Source organism: Caloenas nicobarica, chromosome 15, assembly GCF_036013445.1.
Source record: "Caloenas nicobarica isolate bCalNic1 chromosome 15, bCalNic1.hap1, whole genome shotgun sequence".
NCBI lineage: Eukaryota > Metazoa > Chordata > Aves > Columbiformes > Columbidae > Caloenas > Caloenas nicobarica.
The window spans coordinates 2,306,505-2,320,138 of NC_088259.1; the positions used below are offsets into that span (position 1 = coordinate 2,306,505).

At 56.9% G+C, this 13,634-nt stretch overlaps 1 protein-coding gene across 6 annotated transcripts in view; it reads right to left on the reverse strand.

Moving 5' to 3' along the window:
* The window catches only part of CHD6 (chromodomain helicase DNA binding protein 6), an 89,191-nt gene that overhangs the window by 47,114 nt on the left and 28,443 nt on the right, over positions 1-13,634 (reverse strand). For 5 of the 6 annotated variants that reach the window (XM_065645983.1, XM_065645980.1, XM_065645982.1 and 2 more), the window contains exon 2: positions 9,965-10,020. The exons of the other annotated variant lie outside the window; for it this stretch is intronic. In XM_065645983.1, the coding sequence (XP_065502055.1) occupies positions 9,965-9,997 (33 nt within the window). In that variant the 5' untranslated portion in view covers positions 9,998-10,020. The remainder of the gene's footprint in view (positions 1-9,964; positions 10,021-13,634) is intronic. 6 annotated transcript variants of the gene reach the window in all.

Genomic DNA, 13,634 nt, shown 5'->3' on the forward strand with positions numbered 1-13,634 from the left:
TGCCCAGCGGGAGAGCCAACCCCACATCCTCCACAGGAGAGGGCAAACTTCTCACCCACAGCCACCCAATTCACTCCTTTTAACTCGCGCTCAGCCGTGTCCCAGGCGAGCTGCGGCCATCCCCGGCCTGGCTCACTGTCTCCGGGCCGACAGGTCGGCACCAGCCCGGGCCCAGCAGCGTGACCGGGGCTGGAAGCCGGTCCTGCAGATGGGTGTTTGGTGGCTGTCCCATGAGACAAGGCACAGGGCTGAGCCCCTACCAGGCCTGTCCCGCCAGCCTGGGGGTGGCAGCCCCTCGGGGGGAAGCTGTGGGGCTGTGGTGAGTGGCCCGGGCAGCACTGGGCAGTGTCGTGCCTGCAGGGACGGTGGCAGCGCTGGCCCCGGCACCCTGCGCCCATGGCTGCCCCAGGCCAGGGGTGCAGTGGTGCCGGTGCCCGCGGCAGCAATGCCCCAGCGCCACAACCCCCACCACCATCCAGCTCTTCAGACATCCCCGAGCTGCGGGAGAGAATGTAAATGTCTACATCCCATGGCTGAGAACTGGAGCCCATTCGGAGTGGTCTAGGCGCAGGGCACTGTGTATGCTCAGATTTCTGATTTGCATTAGAGGGAGGAATTAAATGAAACAGGCTGCAAAGGGGAAAAGATCCCCGAGGCACCTCCATCCCCTGAGACACCTGCAGGTACTCACAAGCGGGGCTGCCGGCACATCTGGCACCAGCCAGACAGGCTGCACCGGCACCCCTGCCCGCACGCGGCCACCCCCAGCCCTCTGCTCTGGCCTCGGCTGCTCCAGCGACCTGCGACAGGGAGATCAGCCATCCTGTCACACGGACAAGCCATCAAAGTGCACCCAAGCAATTGAGGGGAACCTATTCTGAACTGGCAAAAAATCAGCACTAGAGATGCTGCCTCTGAGCCCACAGGCTGAGCAACAGGATCAGTCCCAGCCTTTGCATTCCTCAGATCTTGCAAGCTCGGGATCAGCTGCAACAATTTACTGGATTAGCTACAAAGCTCACAGACCCCCAAGAGCCTGGATCTCCTTCGGCTTCTGCACTGAACAGCAGCCAAGTGCAGACACCAGACAGAAAGCAAATCTTCAGCATCGTTGCACAGCAGGAGGGAGAACTCCTTCCCAGCCACAGCTTGTAGCCCTGGGTCTTGCAAGGGGCTGCCGGCTTCCAGGCAGACCACCCAACAAGCAACGGATCTGGCTACTGTAATGCAAGCAATCCTTCTGCTCCTCCTGCATCACCTCCAGGCTGCCAACAGCCCCTCCAGCCTCTAGGTAAGCCCATCATGGTGGCAGCACAGACATGTTGATACAGGGAACGAACTAAGTAACACTTAAAGAACGAACACTTAAGGAGCTAACATTTAAAGAGCTAACCCTTAACCCACATAGAATTGCCTAGCTTAGAGTTTTGTGTAAGTTATTGTATGAGAAACAGGAGTTTGCTGACAACTTCACAGGCCTGGCAAGGATTAAAAAACCCTAGCTGCATCCTTGGGTGAACTAGATAACAGAATCTTGGGCACAGGACAGGAGATACGCCAGTTCTGACCAACTCACCAGTTTGAGTCCCAGCCAACTCAGCACACCAGGCCAGAGGTAAAAGTCTACAGCGGAGAAGACCCCGGCCCACGATCACTGCGCAGGTGCAACCAGAAGGGGCTGGAGGTGGAGACTATGGAAATGATTTCCTGGAACTCATTGTAATAAGAACTGCCTTCTCGGGAACAGGCTATGAATACGTATAGGCATTCCTAGAACTTTCATGAATATGTAATACTTTACAGCATTTAACCAAGCTCGCAGCTGCTGGAAATTTACACGTCTTGGGCGGAGCTATCCCCCGTGTGTCCAGCGCTGAATAAACATTATAACCTCACAGGTTGCAAAGTAATTTCTGCGCCTCAGTGTCCACCTCAGCCACCTCCCAGGCAGCGCTGCAGGCCCCAGCGCCAGCAGTGCCAGCACTGTGCCATGGGATGTCCTGTGGGCATCAGCCGTCACAGCCTGCTGTGGCCGGGAAGCAGTGGTGGCACCGGGGAGCAGCACCTGCCTCCAGCTGGAGCAGCCAGAAGGTCTGCTGCATGCCCTGCCATGGAAGAGCCACCAAACACCTGGCCTGTGGGACCAAGCAGCTCATGTCCAGGGCTTGTGCAGGCGCAGGGAAACCAGGCAAGGTACTGCCAGCCCCAGAAACCCTCTAGCACCCAAGGCTGCCTCATTTCTCTTGAGGACAAAAGGCTCCATGCCATGTTCTTACAAGTCCATGGCAAGCTCCCGCCATCCACATAAGCACAAATCTGCAGCCAGAGCTCGGCGCACTGCTGTGAGCCAGGAATGGGCTTTTCCTATTTCCCTTGATGAGGTTCAGTTTCTCCTGGTTTCTTGTCAACAGGAAAAGCCTGAGAAAGCAGTGCCAGCGTTATCTGTGCTCCTACGTGGCTTCAAAGCACACTCATAGCTTGGCTGTGGCAGCCCAGCCAGGCCTGTGCAGCAGCAGGACCGCTGACCCTGACCAGCTGCTGCCCCGGTGCCACAGGGAACCACCACCTCTGCTTCCACAGCACCGCAGGGAGCTCTTGTGCAGCACGCTGAGTGGCCTGAGACACACATCTCCATGAGCCATCGGGCTGCCCACGGCTTTGCCTGGGCTACCGGCCACCATGTCTGCAGGAACAGCCAGCACTGACACGCCACCACGTCCCTTCGCAGGGGAGAAACACACGAAGCTTCAGGAGCCTAAACCTGGCACATCGCAGCCCCAGGATGCTTGCTGCAGCAGGCGGGCAGGGCAGGCAGGGTGGGCAGCGCGGGCAGGGCGGGCAACGAGCTCTGCCTCCCCGTCTGCCCAGCCTGACTGCAGCTCGGAGCTCCAGCAGCAGGACAGCATCCAGACTACAGCAGCTAATGGCTGCATGAACCCAACTGTAACCACGAGCACCAAAGCACCCAGTGACATTCCGTACTACAAGATGACAAAGTACGGGAAAAACCTGCTAATGTTGTTTAAATCATGCTGCCTTCCTAAGTGGCTTTTAGTTCTCAAAGTGTGAGAGCACCTTGTCACCCGCTCTGTTCCATTCCCTGTTTTGCTGTTCCCCATCACGTCCTCCCCCTGCAGAGCTCTCGGCCCAGCTAAGGGACAGGTGACAAGTCTCCTTCTCCTTGGGCTGGGCCAGCTTTCAGACATCGTTCTGACTCTTCTCTGCAGCTCTTCCAGCCCATCAGCTCTGGGACAGCAGTGGGAAAGCTCGTGGTGTCAGAGGCACCACACAGCAGCACGAGGGTTTCTGCTCTGCCCCTTCTCCCTTTCTCAACCACTGAATGTGCCTCTGGGACAACCTGCAGGCAGATGACGAACTCTCTGCCAGTGTTTTATAGACTCCTCCAGAAGCGGGGACACCCCAAGCAAAGACACACAAGGCTGGTTCCCCTGTGTGCATTACTTGGCACATCTTAAGATTCTTCTTCAACTCTTCAGACCCTGTTTGCATTTCAGCACCTCCGACGACTGCAGGAATCAGCTGGCACCTTCTCTCCTGCTCCGCACCATGACAACAGAGACATTCTTCCTGTGATTTGCTTCCTATTCTTTAACCAGTCACTAATTTACAAGAATACCTCTCATCAGGACAATGCTTAACTTCTTTAAAAGCATTTGGTGAGAAACTTTCTCAGCAGTGGTTTGGGAACCCAGGAGCACCGTACAGCCCAGACCAATCTCAGCCCGCGATGTGGCTACCTCCAAAATCCTGGGCAGACCGCAAGGACTAACTCTGATTTACAAAAGCCATGCTGACTATTCACCAGTGTAGTACTTTCATAGACACAGTGTTTATTCTAGTTCCTAATGATTTATCCAATATCCAACTAAACCTACTGTCCTTTAGTTTCACATTTGCTACACCTCCCCTTCCATGGACGTGGCCCTGACGGGTGACAGCCCCCAACACTATTTATTAGCGATTCCCAACATCTCATCAGGCTCCTTTACAATTCTAGAGTAAAAATGCCATCAAAGCCAGGTGGCCTGTGTTACTTTGCTAAAAATGTCTTTATCAAAGCCTTCAATTTAAGGGCGACTCTCCGATGGGTCTGGCACCAGCGATGGCTCTGGGCTGGGAGCCGTTCTGCCAACACCCCATTTCCATGAGCACTCACTTGACACCTCAATGCTTATTTACCCTGTGACTCCTCTTCAAGGCTTTTCAGTCCTAAAATACTTGGAAAAAAATTTATTATTAGACTCTGGGTCTTTAGCAAGTGGTTCCTAAAAATCTGTTTAGTCCTGCCTTGTCACAGGTTTACTTTTAAATTCCCAGAGTATGTGTCCTTTTTTCTTACTACAACTTTTTTTAACTAAAGAAAAACATTATTTCACGTTGAACAGCCTCTTCTATATGTCCTCTTACGTGCCTGTCTAACCATGCAGGTTTGTTGTTTCTGGGGTATTTTGGAGGCAGGGGGAAGTGAATACCCCGACCTCCAGGTTTTGGGAGGTGATGCCCACCTCTGGTACCCAGGCAGCCTCCACATGCCCAGCACAATTTTTATCAGTAAAGCTGTGCCTTTGCACTGTCTCTCAACTGGCATTTTTTTGGTGACAATTGTAATGATTTTACATTTTTGGAATAGACTTTTATGTAACGTTTGTATAGTTTTTTATTCCCAGAGGAATCTTCTATAAATTACATTTCATACAGGAAAGCAAGTCCCTCAGCAGCAGCTGGAGCACTAAGTCTTGTCCCATGTGTCTAACTACTATCAAAGAGAAGGTCAGAGGGAAAAACATGTTTAAAACCTCCCCAGAGAGCCGTGAACAGAGAGCACTTACAATTGCATGACCCCATTAGGGGGCAAAGCCAAGGTTAGGGTGGGCCTTAATGGTGTGTTTCCTTAACTTAAAGTTGTTTCACTTCATTTAGAGTCCCCATTTGACTCAATTTCCCAGTTTTTATTCAGGATGTAGGGGAAAACACCACCAGATGGGAGGCATGGCAGCTCCTGCCCTTGGCAGGGCTCCCTCTCCACTCCCAACCCGCGAGACGCACCAGCCGCCCCAGCCCTCCCCGAGCCCCCAGCAAAGAGCAGAGCTGGGTTCACAGGGACCTGAGGAAACAGTTAAAAACTCCCTTTGGTACACGTGCAGGGAGCTCAGAGCTGTGAAGTTCAGCAGCGATTTCCCCACGAGTGCCCAGGGCCCGCGGGACAGCCTGAGCCGGCCCCGAAACCCTCGCCCTGCCCGCGCCAGGTACCGTGCAGGGAACCACGGAGAAGAGGAACGAGGGGGAACAGCAACTGCTATGACAGGGGGTCAGGATGGCACTAGGATGTTACAGGATGAGGGTCCTAAGGAGCAAGTGAGAATGGAGAACAGCAGGCAGTTTTGGGTGAAGAAAAGAGAAAATCGGGCCCAAGCACCTGGGAGAGGTACAGCAGAAGGGGTCAGGCTTGGCTGGATGGGGCAGAAGATCCTGCACCTTCTGCCCAGCCAGAGTCCCATCCCCCCATCATGGCCCATGAGACCACATCACCTTCCCTGCCTCCAGCACTCCTGGGCTCCCGCCCCATGCCTGGACAGCCCAGCATCACCCCTTGTCCTGTAAAGGGGGCACCGATTACACAGCTTACACACTTGCCGTGTGATAGCCAGAAAGGCAGGAGCAGGGAGGCTCCCCTGGACCCACGTGCAGAAGGGACAGGCCAGCACTGATGGAGGTGTGATGGGGATGAAGCGCACATTGCATCGGCATCGCTCCTGATCCCTACCCAAATCCTGCAGTACCACATATGACTCTGGGGCTGGGAAGAGAAAAGAAGCAACAACCTGATGTCCAGCCCACTGCCCATCCTGCGCCTCAGGGCCTTGCCCTGAGCCCTGAGCGTCTCCCCACAAAAGCACCGCATTCCCAGCAGGGCAGAGCTCTGCCACAGCCTCGGGGTCTCAACAGCAGCTCCATCCTGCGAGAGGCCACAGCTGAGCCCTTTTCATGGTCATCGCCAAGAGCAAAGCCAGCTCCCCCGGCTACTGGGCTCAGACGACATCCACACAACACGTTCTTGCCAGGCAGTGTGACCAGAGCCAGCACCAGTGGTCACCCCATGTGCCATCTTGCACACGAGTGCCAGCATCACTCAAACCCCGTGCACTGCAGGCTGGGGCAGGCCTTCCTGCAGCCCCCCAGGAGAAGCAGGACTCCCCCGAAGAAGCCCTGCATTTGGGTCTAGGGCACAGCTCTATCCACACAGAGATCTGTCCTATACGTGGAGTGTCCATGGGGACCGTGACTGCAGGGCTCATCAAAGGTTTCCACGCTCTTGAAACAGAGGCCGACGTCCAGGGACTGCTCAGCTTCCCCCAGGGCACTGACCAAAGCCACCAGCACCTGGAGGTGGCACCACCACACAGCTCTGCCGTCCCGAGGTGGTCACACTGGCAGCCACCAGCCCAGTCTGTCTGCACAGCCGGTTGCAGAGCCCCATGACAGGAGTGGAAAAGGCAGCTCCTTCCACACACAGTGTTTTAGCAGCTGTTGAGCCATCCTCTCTGGCAGCTGCAGTACCCACCGGTGGTGTGCACAGCACGGGCTGGTGTATTCTAGGCGCTGGGTGTCCACACTCCTCATTTCCAGCTCTTAATGCAATGCAGCAGAAGCTAAAAATACACAAGTGCCACCCTCCGTCATGTCTCCGAGCAGGCTCTGCAGTCGCCATGGGATGTGCGTGATGGAGGTGGGGCCTGGCTCCATTCCCAAAACACTCCACTGAGACACAGCCCTCAACAGCTACAGCCAGGAAGCTCCGTCCTGTGGCCGAGCCAGCCGTGGCACAGGGCACGGCAGGGGCAGAGGGAACCGGGGCTGCCCAGGGCTGGCCAGGCCGTCCTCCCCGCTCAGTCCTCTCTGGTCAAGGGAGAAGGTAGGGAAAGAGCATGGAAAGAGGAGGGTCTGTGCGGCAGCAGGGTGAGGAGCCCTCGGGACCATGGGGAAGGACCAGAACCAGTGCTCCTGGCTGTGGGTGCGGGGGCAGGGCACCCTCGCAGCCCACCGCTCCCCTGCTCTTTGTCCTTCCAAGCGCAGGTGCCCACATGCTGCTCAGCAGAGCAAAACTCCTCCATGCACCAAGGGTCATCACACCTGACAGTCTCATCACGACAAAAAAGCCCAAGATGGGCCAGGAGCCCATGGACACAGCCTGGGACAGAGCCCCAGGTGTCCTCAGGCTGGAGAGCCCCCATTCCCTGCACCGGCTCCCACTGCTGCCCGGGCTCTGCCCAGCCCCAGCAGCTCCAGTAACAGCCCCATGCGTCTAGAACAGGGACATTTACAGGCACTGTGGGATAACTGCATTTATTTCAGTTCAATATTTCTCAGGTTATTCAACAAGTCAGAGCTTGGCAGAAATAAGCAGAAGACCCTTCAGTGCCCAGGGAGGAGCAGGACACAGATGGGAGAGCCAGCCCAGGAGCAATGGTGCTGCTGAAGCCCTCAAAGAAAACCCATGGCTTGCCGTTGCTCCCCGAGGCAGCGAGAAACCCCTGTCCCACCTCTGCCAGCAGACAAGGCACCCTGGCGTGAAGCCTCATATGTCACGAGGGAAGTGACAGGTTTCATGAGTTAGTCACAGCTTGGTGACAAATCCACCAGATTTTCATGCATTACTAAGACGAGTCGTGCAAACACAGACCCTGCCTGCGCTAACAACAGCCCCTCATCTGGTGCACCAGCTGGCAATGCCCTGCGTGCCAAGCCATCCTAAGGCATGCAGGAAGGGTGGCACTGCTGCGGGGGACACCAAGGGGACACAGACAGGAGCTCCTCCCAGGACAGCTCGCTGCAACACCCCAGCTCTCCAGCCCAGGCTTCACAATCCACTGGCAGTGGCCATGACCAGGACAAGGCACTTGCTCAGCGCAGCCATGGGCACGGCAAAGGAGAGAGCACATCCAGAACCCATTCCCAAAGGAAGCTGACAGCTCTCCTGCCATCCCTGGCCCATGTGAAGGGTGCCGGCATTTTGCCAGTCTTGGTACCCACGGGCCTGAACCTACACCTACCTGATGACCAAGGTGGAGCTTCTGCAGGTGAGAGGCTGGCAGGGAGACACGTATGGAAACGTGTGGCCCTTCAGAGCCCTGGGAAGCACACAAGCATCTTGTCTTCTCCAGAGAGACTGCTCAATGGACTTCTGAAGGCAACAGCCCTCCTTGGTGCCATGAGGAGTCTGTTTATAAGGTGTGGGAGGTCCTGCGCCCAGGTGTCCAGGGGGATGTGGAATGGCACCTCTTGCTTGTTTTGCCTCCAAGGCTGCTCAGCAGGCTCTGCAGAGCAGGGCAGGGACCCAGCCACCCCCTCCACCACATCCATCGGGAACCCAGAGCACCCCTAGGAGCCCTGCTTGGCCAGGAGTTCATCGAAGCACTGAACTCACAGCAGCACTTCTGCCTGCTGCCCAGACCCTTCTGGGGACATCCCAGCACAGCGCCTGCAGAGCTGGTGACCCCAGGAACGCTGCAGCTCACTCTGTGACATGCTGCAAGGATTGTCCTACACAGTTCAGAGAGCTCAGGAGACGAGCAACTCCACCCCTACCCCTCCTTGTTCACACTGGCATGCCTTTATCTCCATCCCAGACTTTATCTGCCAGGGCAACCACACAAAACCCTTTGGCAGCTGAGCCCTCTAAAATCTCCAAATGCTGGGGGAGGACGGTTTTGCTGTGCTTAAAGCCCACGTGATTTCAGCAATCCCATTTCCAGAGAGGATAACCTGCTATACTAGTCCAAAGCAGTGGTGGGAATTTCTTACCTGGGTTTCAGTCCCGGAGGAGAGAGCTGCCTGACCTGTGCCCCCGGGTGCCCCGGCAGGGCTGACCCTGCAGGGCTGGCACGCAGGACCTGCCGCGCTGCCCTCCTCCTCACCTGAGCCTGGCTCTGCTCCTTTGCAGCATCTTTAGGACACACCGACAAACCCCCTACAGCACTGGTGCTCTGCACACACACCTTCCTGTATCCACAGCGGCTGGCTTGCTGCAAGCTCACAACAGCACACTCGGCTTTTCCAAACCTTTCCTTCCCTTCCTCCTCCCCATGAACCTGCCGTGACAGTGCGATCTGCAGCTGCCCCGAGCAGCACGAAAATGCTGCTTCAGAGCTGGCTAGAAATGGCACCAGCTCATGCTCTCCAGCAGATTTATCCCTTAGCTCAGTGTGCAATTTAATGGTTTCCTATTAAAAGCAGCACAGACACAAATCAGCGCAGGGTGGACCGGTTTGTTTTATACCTCCAGCTGTATTTCACCCCGGCAGGCAGAGCAACTCTCCACGCATGTAACAGGTCCTTTCCCTTTATCAGAGTGCCGACACTCAGGTTCTTCCTCGGCACACAGTTAATACAAAGACCACTGGCTCATAAATCTCCTCCAGGAGCAGCAGGTAGATATGATCCAATGCAGCAATTCAGAAATGGCAGCTTGGTGGGCTGGGATTATTTCTGAGCAAGGGAAGATACTCTGGCCAAGCTCTCACAGCACTGCAGCCACGATCTTCCCCAGCCTCCCCGCCGGTGTCAATCCTGGAGCATCATATTATTAGCAGCAATCACACCAAACATGCAGTTTTGTAAGATTACTGTGATGAGATTCAAACAAGAACCAATACTAGGGACTTTGAGGGAAAAGAAGGGTTGCTCCTCCACAGGGAACAAAACCAAATCAAGAGCATTTCCGTTACTGAAGATAACCCCCACCTTGTTCAATTGCCCACATCAGACTCATCTGCTCTAGGCTGCAGCTCGGGTCAAATTTTGACCTGCTCAGCTGCAGCCTCGTCTGGAAATGCAAGGCCCCTTTCCACCCCTTCCACCACACATCATCTGCAACAATTCACACACAGGACAAGGTCCCCAGGCCTTGCCAGCTTAGCTGGGAGAACGAGAGAGGGTCACAAACCTGCTTTTCTTTTTTCTGTATTTTCATTATCATCAAATCTGGGATGAATGTTATTTCTGCAAGACACAACACAAAAAAAAATTCACAATAAAGAGACTGGTGAACCTGAGGTGCTCCATTCTTCCACATCACCCCTCCAAGAGGCTGAGCCAACCCCAGTGCCACTCAGAGCAACAGAGCTGCAGGAGTGAAACGCTCTCAGGGACAAGCTTGGGGACACCTGCTCTGCTGAGCCATGGCAAGAAGCCCAACCACACATCTCTGCAGCTCGGTGCTACCTGAACCCCGCCAGACAAGACCCACCTTGCAGTCGCAGTCCCAGCATGAAGTGGCGCAGCCAGGGCCAGCGGAGATGCACACCACCTCCCCAGAGCCCCAAAGCCACCCCAGCACCCCTGAGAGACGTGTTGGCTGCTGCCAGCCTTGCTGCAGCAGAGGAATGCAGTAAACAAACCAGGCTCTGCCAAGCAGCAATGACAGCAGGAAGAGACATGGAGAGGATGCAGGAGCTTGAGGCGGACTGCGAGACCTCCTGCCAAGGAAGAGCTGCCAGGGGACGAGGACAGGGCAAGGAGGGGGCAGAGCTGTGCTAGCAGACACCATCTCCCCAGAGAGCTGCAGCAGCCCCTGGAGCAGCGCCGGGGCAGGGCCAGGGGCCGGCTGCCCCTCAGCCTGTGCCCCCAGCGCAGGAGGATGCCGTGTGAGCAGCACCCACCCCACAGCCCTGGGAGGAGGAGCTGCAGGCAGAGGTGATTCCCAAGCAGCCCCCCTACACCAGCCTGCCCCCAGCTCTTAGCAGCACCTTAGTGCCAGAGGCAGAACTGCTTGTGCAAACAGGTCCCCACACTGTCCCCCACTAACAGAGGTGACCAAGGAGGGATCTATGGTGATGCAGCAACCCGACAGCTCTCTGGGGCGAAGACTGTTCTGCAAGTTCCCTGCTCCACAGCTCAGCACCCTGCCCCCCGTGGCACCTTTTGGCTGGTCTCTCCCCATGGCCACATCTCCCTGCAGGTGCTGCACGAGCAGCTGCGCCCACAGGCAGACACAGCACCCAGCGCACCTCTGTGCACTGACACCCACCCCAGCGTGCGGCTGGCGGGCGAGCGGACACACAGCTGCGCTGGCCCGATTCCTCTGGACTGGGCGTAGGTTGGACACTGCCAGACGCAGGAGAACGCTGGGCTCAGCACTTCCCTCCTGTCGCTCCTGTGTCGGTAGAAAGGCCAGGAGCAGCCACGCCACACATGGGGTCAGAACCAGCAATAGCACCGATCCCGGGCGGATGGGGCGTTGCTGCAGTTCCCCAGGATGAACACACTCACCAGCTGTGACAGTCAAGGGGACACAGTGAGGTGACAGCCCCATGTGCTCCCCGCAGCAGGCCCAGCCACAGTACACTTGACGGAGCTGCCAGGGTTTGCCCAGAGCACCCTGCTCCAGGCACTACACGCTTTTTGGGGAGCTGGCCCTCAGCAGTTAACTGCTCCCACAGTGCAAGCAATGGGCGCCAAAGAGTCCAGAGCATTTTACAAGTGTTTTAGAAACAAATCCCACAAACACCTGCCTCTTGTTTCCCTCCCGTACCACACAAACCCCATGCCACAAGCCACAGCAACACCGGAGCCTCCCATGCAGCTGCTGGACTTGCTCGGCACAAGGGCGAGCTCACACCGCCGCCCGGCGACCCCCCAGCACCCCCATCATGTCTCCCTTCCCCAACAGCAGCACCTGCTGGGCCCAGACCTCACCAAAACCCTGAGCCATTTCTCCCCTGACCTGCTGCCTCTTTTCCCAAAGGGGAGAGCCCAGCGGGTCCTATCGGTGGGCAGTGCTGAGGCCAGCACTACAGGGGATGAACTCTGCACGTCAGTGCTGGTCCATGGCTCATGCCCACCACACCACGGAGAAGAGGCAAAGCCTTCTTACTCTAATCCCAGCTACATGGCACGGGCCAGGCCAGCATGCCTCACATGTAGGTCAAGCTTAGTGGCAGTAAGGCAAGGCACCCAGTGACACCAGCTGACTGGGGAGGAGTTTGATGGCATCTGTGGACAGGATGACACAGAATTTCTTTCTCATGACTACTCGTGCTAGCCCCTCCTGTACTCCTCGAACGTGCCCCACAAGGGCTGCAGGACACGGGGCTAAGCCAGGCTGGAAGGTGTGTGCAGCCGCACCAGTGGTGCCCTCCAGGAAGCACCGGGAGGAAATTTCAGCCCGAGCAGCTGCTGCAGCTCACAATCCTGCCGGCCTCCAGCAGAGAGCAGACCCAGCTCAAGGGTTTGCTCGGAGCCAGAAGTGTTGGAGATCTGGGTTTGGTTCAGCTTTCACAGAGGCCTCTGGGCTGCAGGAGACTCCAAGATGCTCACTCGCCCTCCTTGCCAGCAGCATGCGAGCACACCGGCCGTCACCCACCAGCCCCAGGCTGCGCCCAGCAGGTCCTGCCAGGGCCCAGCCAGCCCCTCTCGGCTCCCAGCCTGGGAGATGTTCTTGCTCTGGCTCTGCTTCCCAGCCTTTCACTCATGGATTTTCTTCTGGAGTAACCCAGAAGATGGATCCTGGGAAGGAGAAAGGACGTGGTCTGCAAGGCAGCAGTTCAGCACCACTTCTGGCAAGTAAAAGCCACGATAAATCCCTTGTTACAAGTCCCTCACTACCAGGCTAACCCAGGCTAGAAGTCTTATCCCATGGCTTACAAGGGCTTGCTTCTGTCACTCAGCTCTGGGTTTCCAGGGGTTTTTTTTGTCAAAATAAAACAAACCTCGGACATTGTGGATCACACACATTTAGTGGCCTAGGTCCCAGCACACTCCCCACCTTCTGCACGGTGGTAGCACAGCAGCTGAACAAGAGGGCTGAGGGGTGCCAGGAAGCCCAATGCCACAGTGAGCAAGCCACCCAGCCCTGCTGCCTCTGCAGAGCCCAGGCAAGGGCTGGGGACCTGCTGCCATCAGCCTTGGTGGCTCAGTCCCACAGCCCCGGCATCCGCTGCTGTGCCGGCACCACCCTGCCTGTCACTGCACAGGCACCCAACCCTCAGGCGAAGGTGGGTTCGGAGCAGTCACTGGGCCGGCAGGACGATGCCTGCAGGCTGGGAAGGGCAGCCAGTGCTACCAGCAAGTTGCGCAGGGAAGGAGCTTCAGACCTTGCTTCATGAACAGCAAGAAGGAAGGCAGACGCAGGCTCTGCACGGACAGGAGCCGGCAGCAGGTGTGTCCCGCAGGCGGTGCTCCCTGGAGGGGCCGCGCAGAGCAGGGGTGTTCCTGGGCTCCCCAGAGCCCTCTCCTGCAGCCTGCTGTTCTCCTTCCCGGGGCACCCCTGCACCAGGCTGGGGTGGGCTAGGTTGCCCGTTCCTAAAATCTGTTTTTCCCAGGGAGCACACAAGGACTCACCTGCACACATATGGCTCATGAACAACTTTGCCCAGGTAAAAGTTAGTACTGGGGAAGGGCTCCCGCAGTTCCCCGAGCACAGGAGGCGGCAGAGTCCCTGGCTCCAGGGCTGTGCAAGAGGCACAGCAGTGCAGCCACCGCGCTGGCCAAGCCACGGCTGGCAGTGCCGGCACAGAGCAACCGAGAAGGAGCTGCTGGCCAGCCCGCTGGCACACTCCGAATGAGCACCGGGGTGACAGGAGACAAGGGCACAGGTTCAAGAGAGGACATGGGAG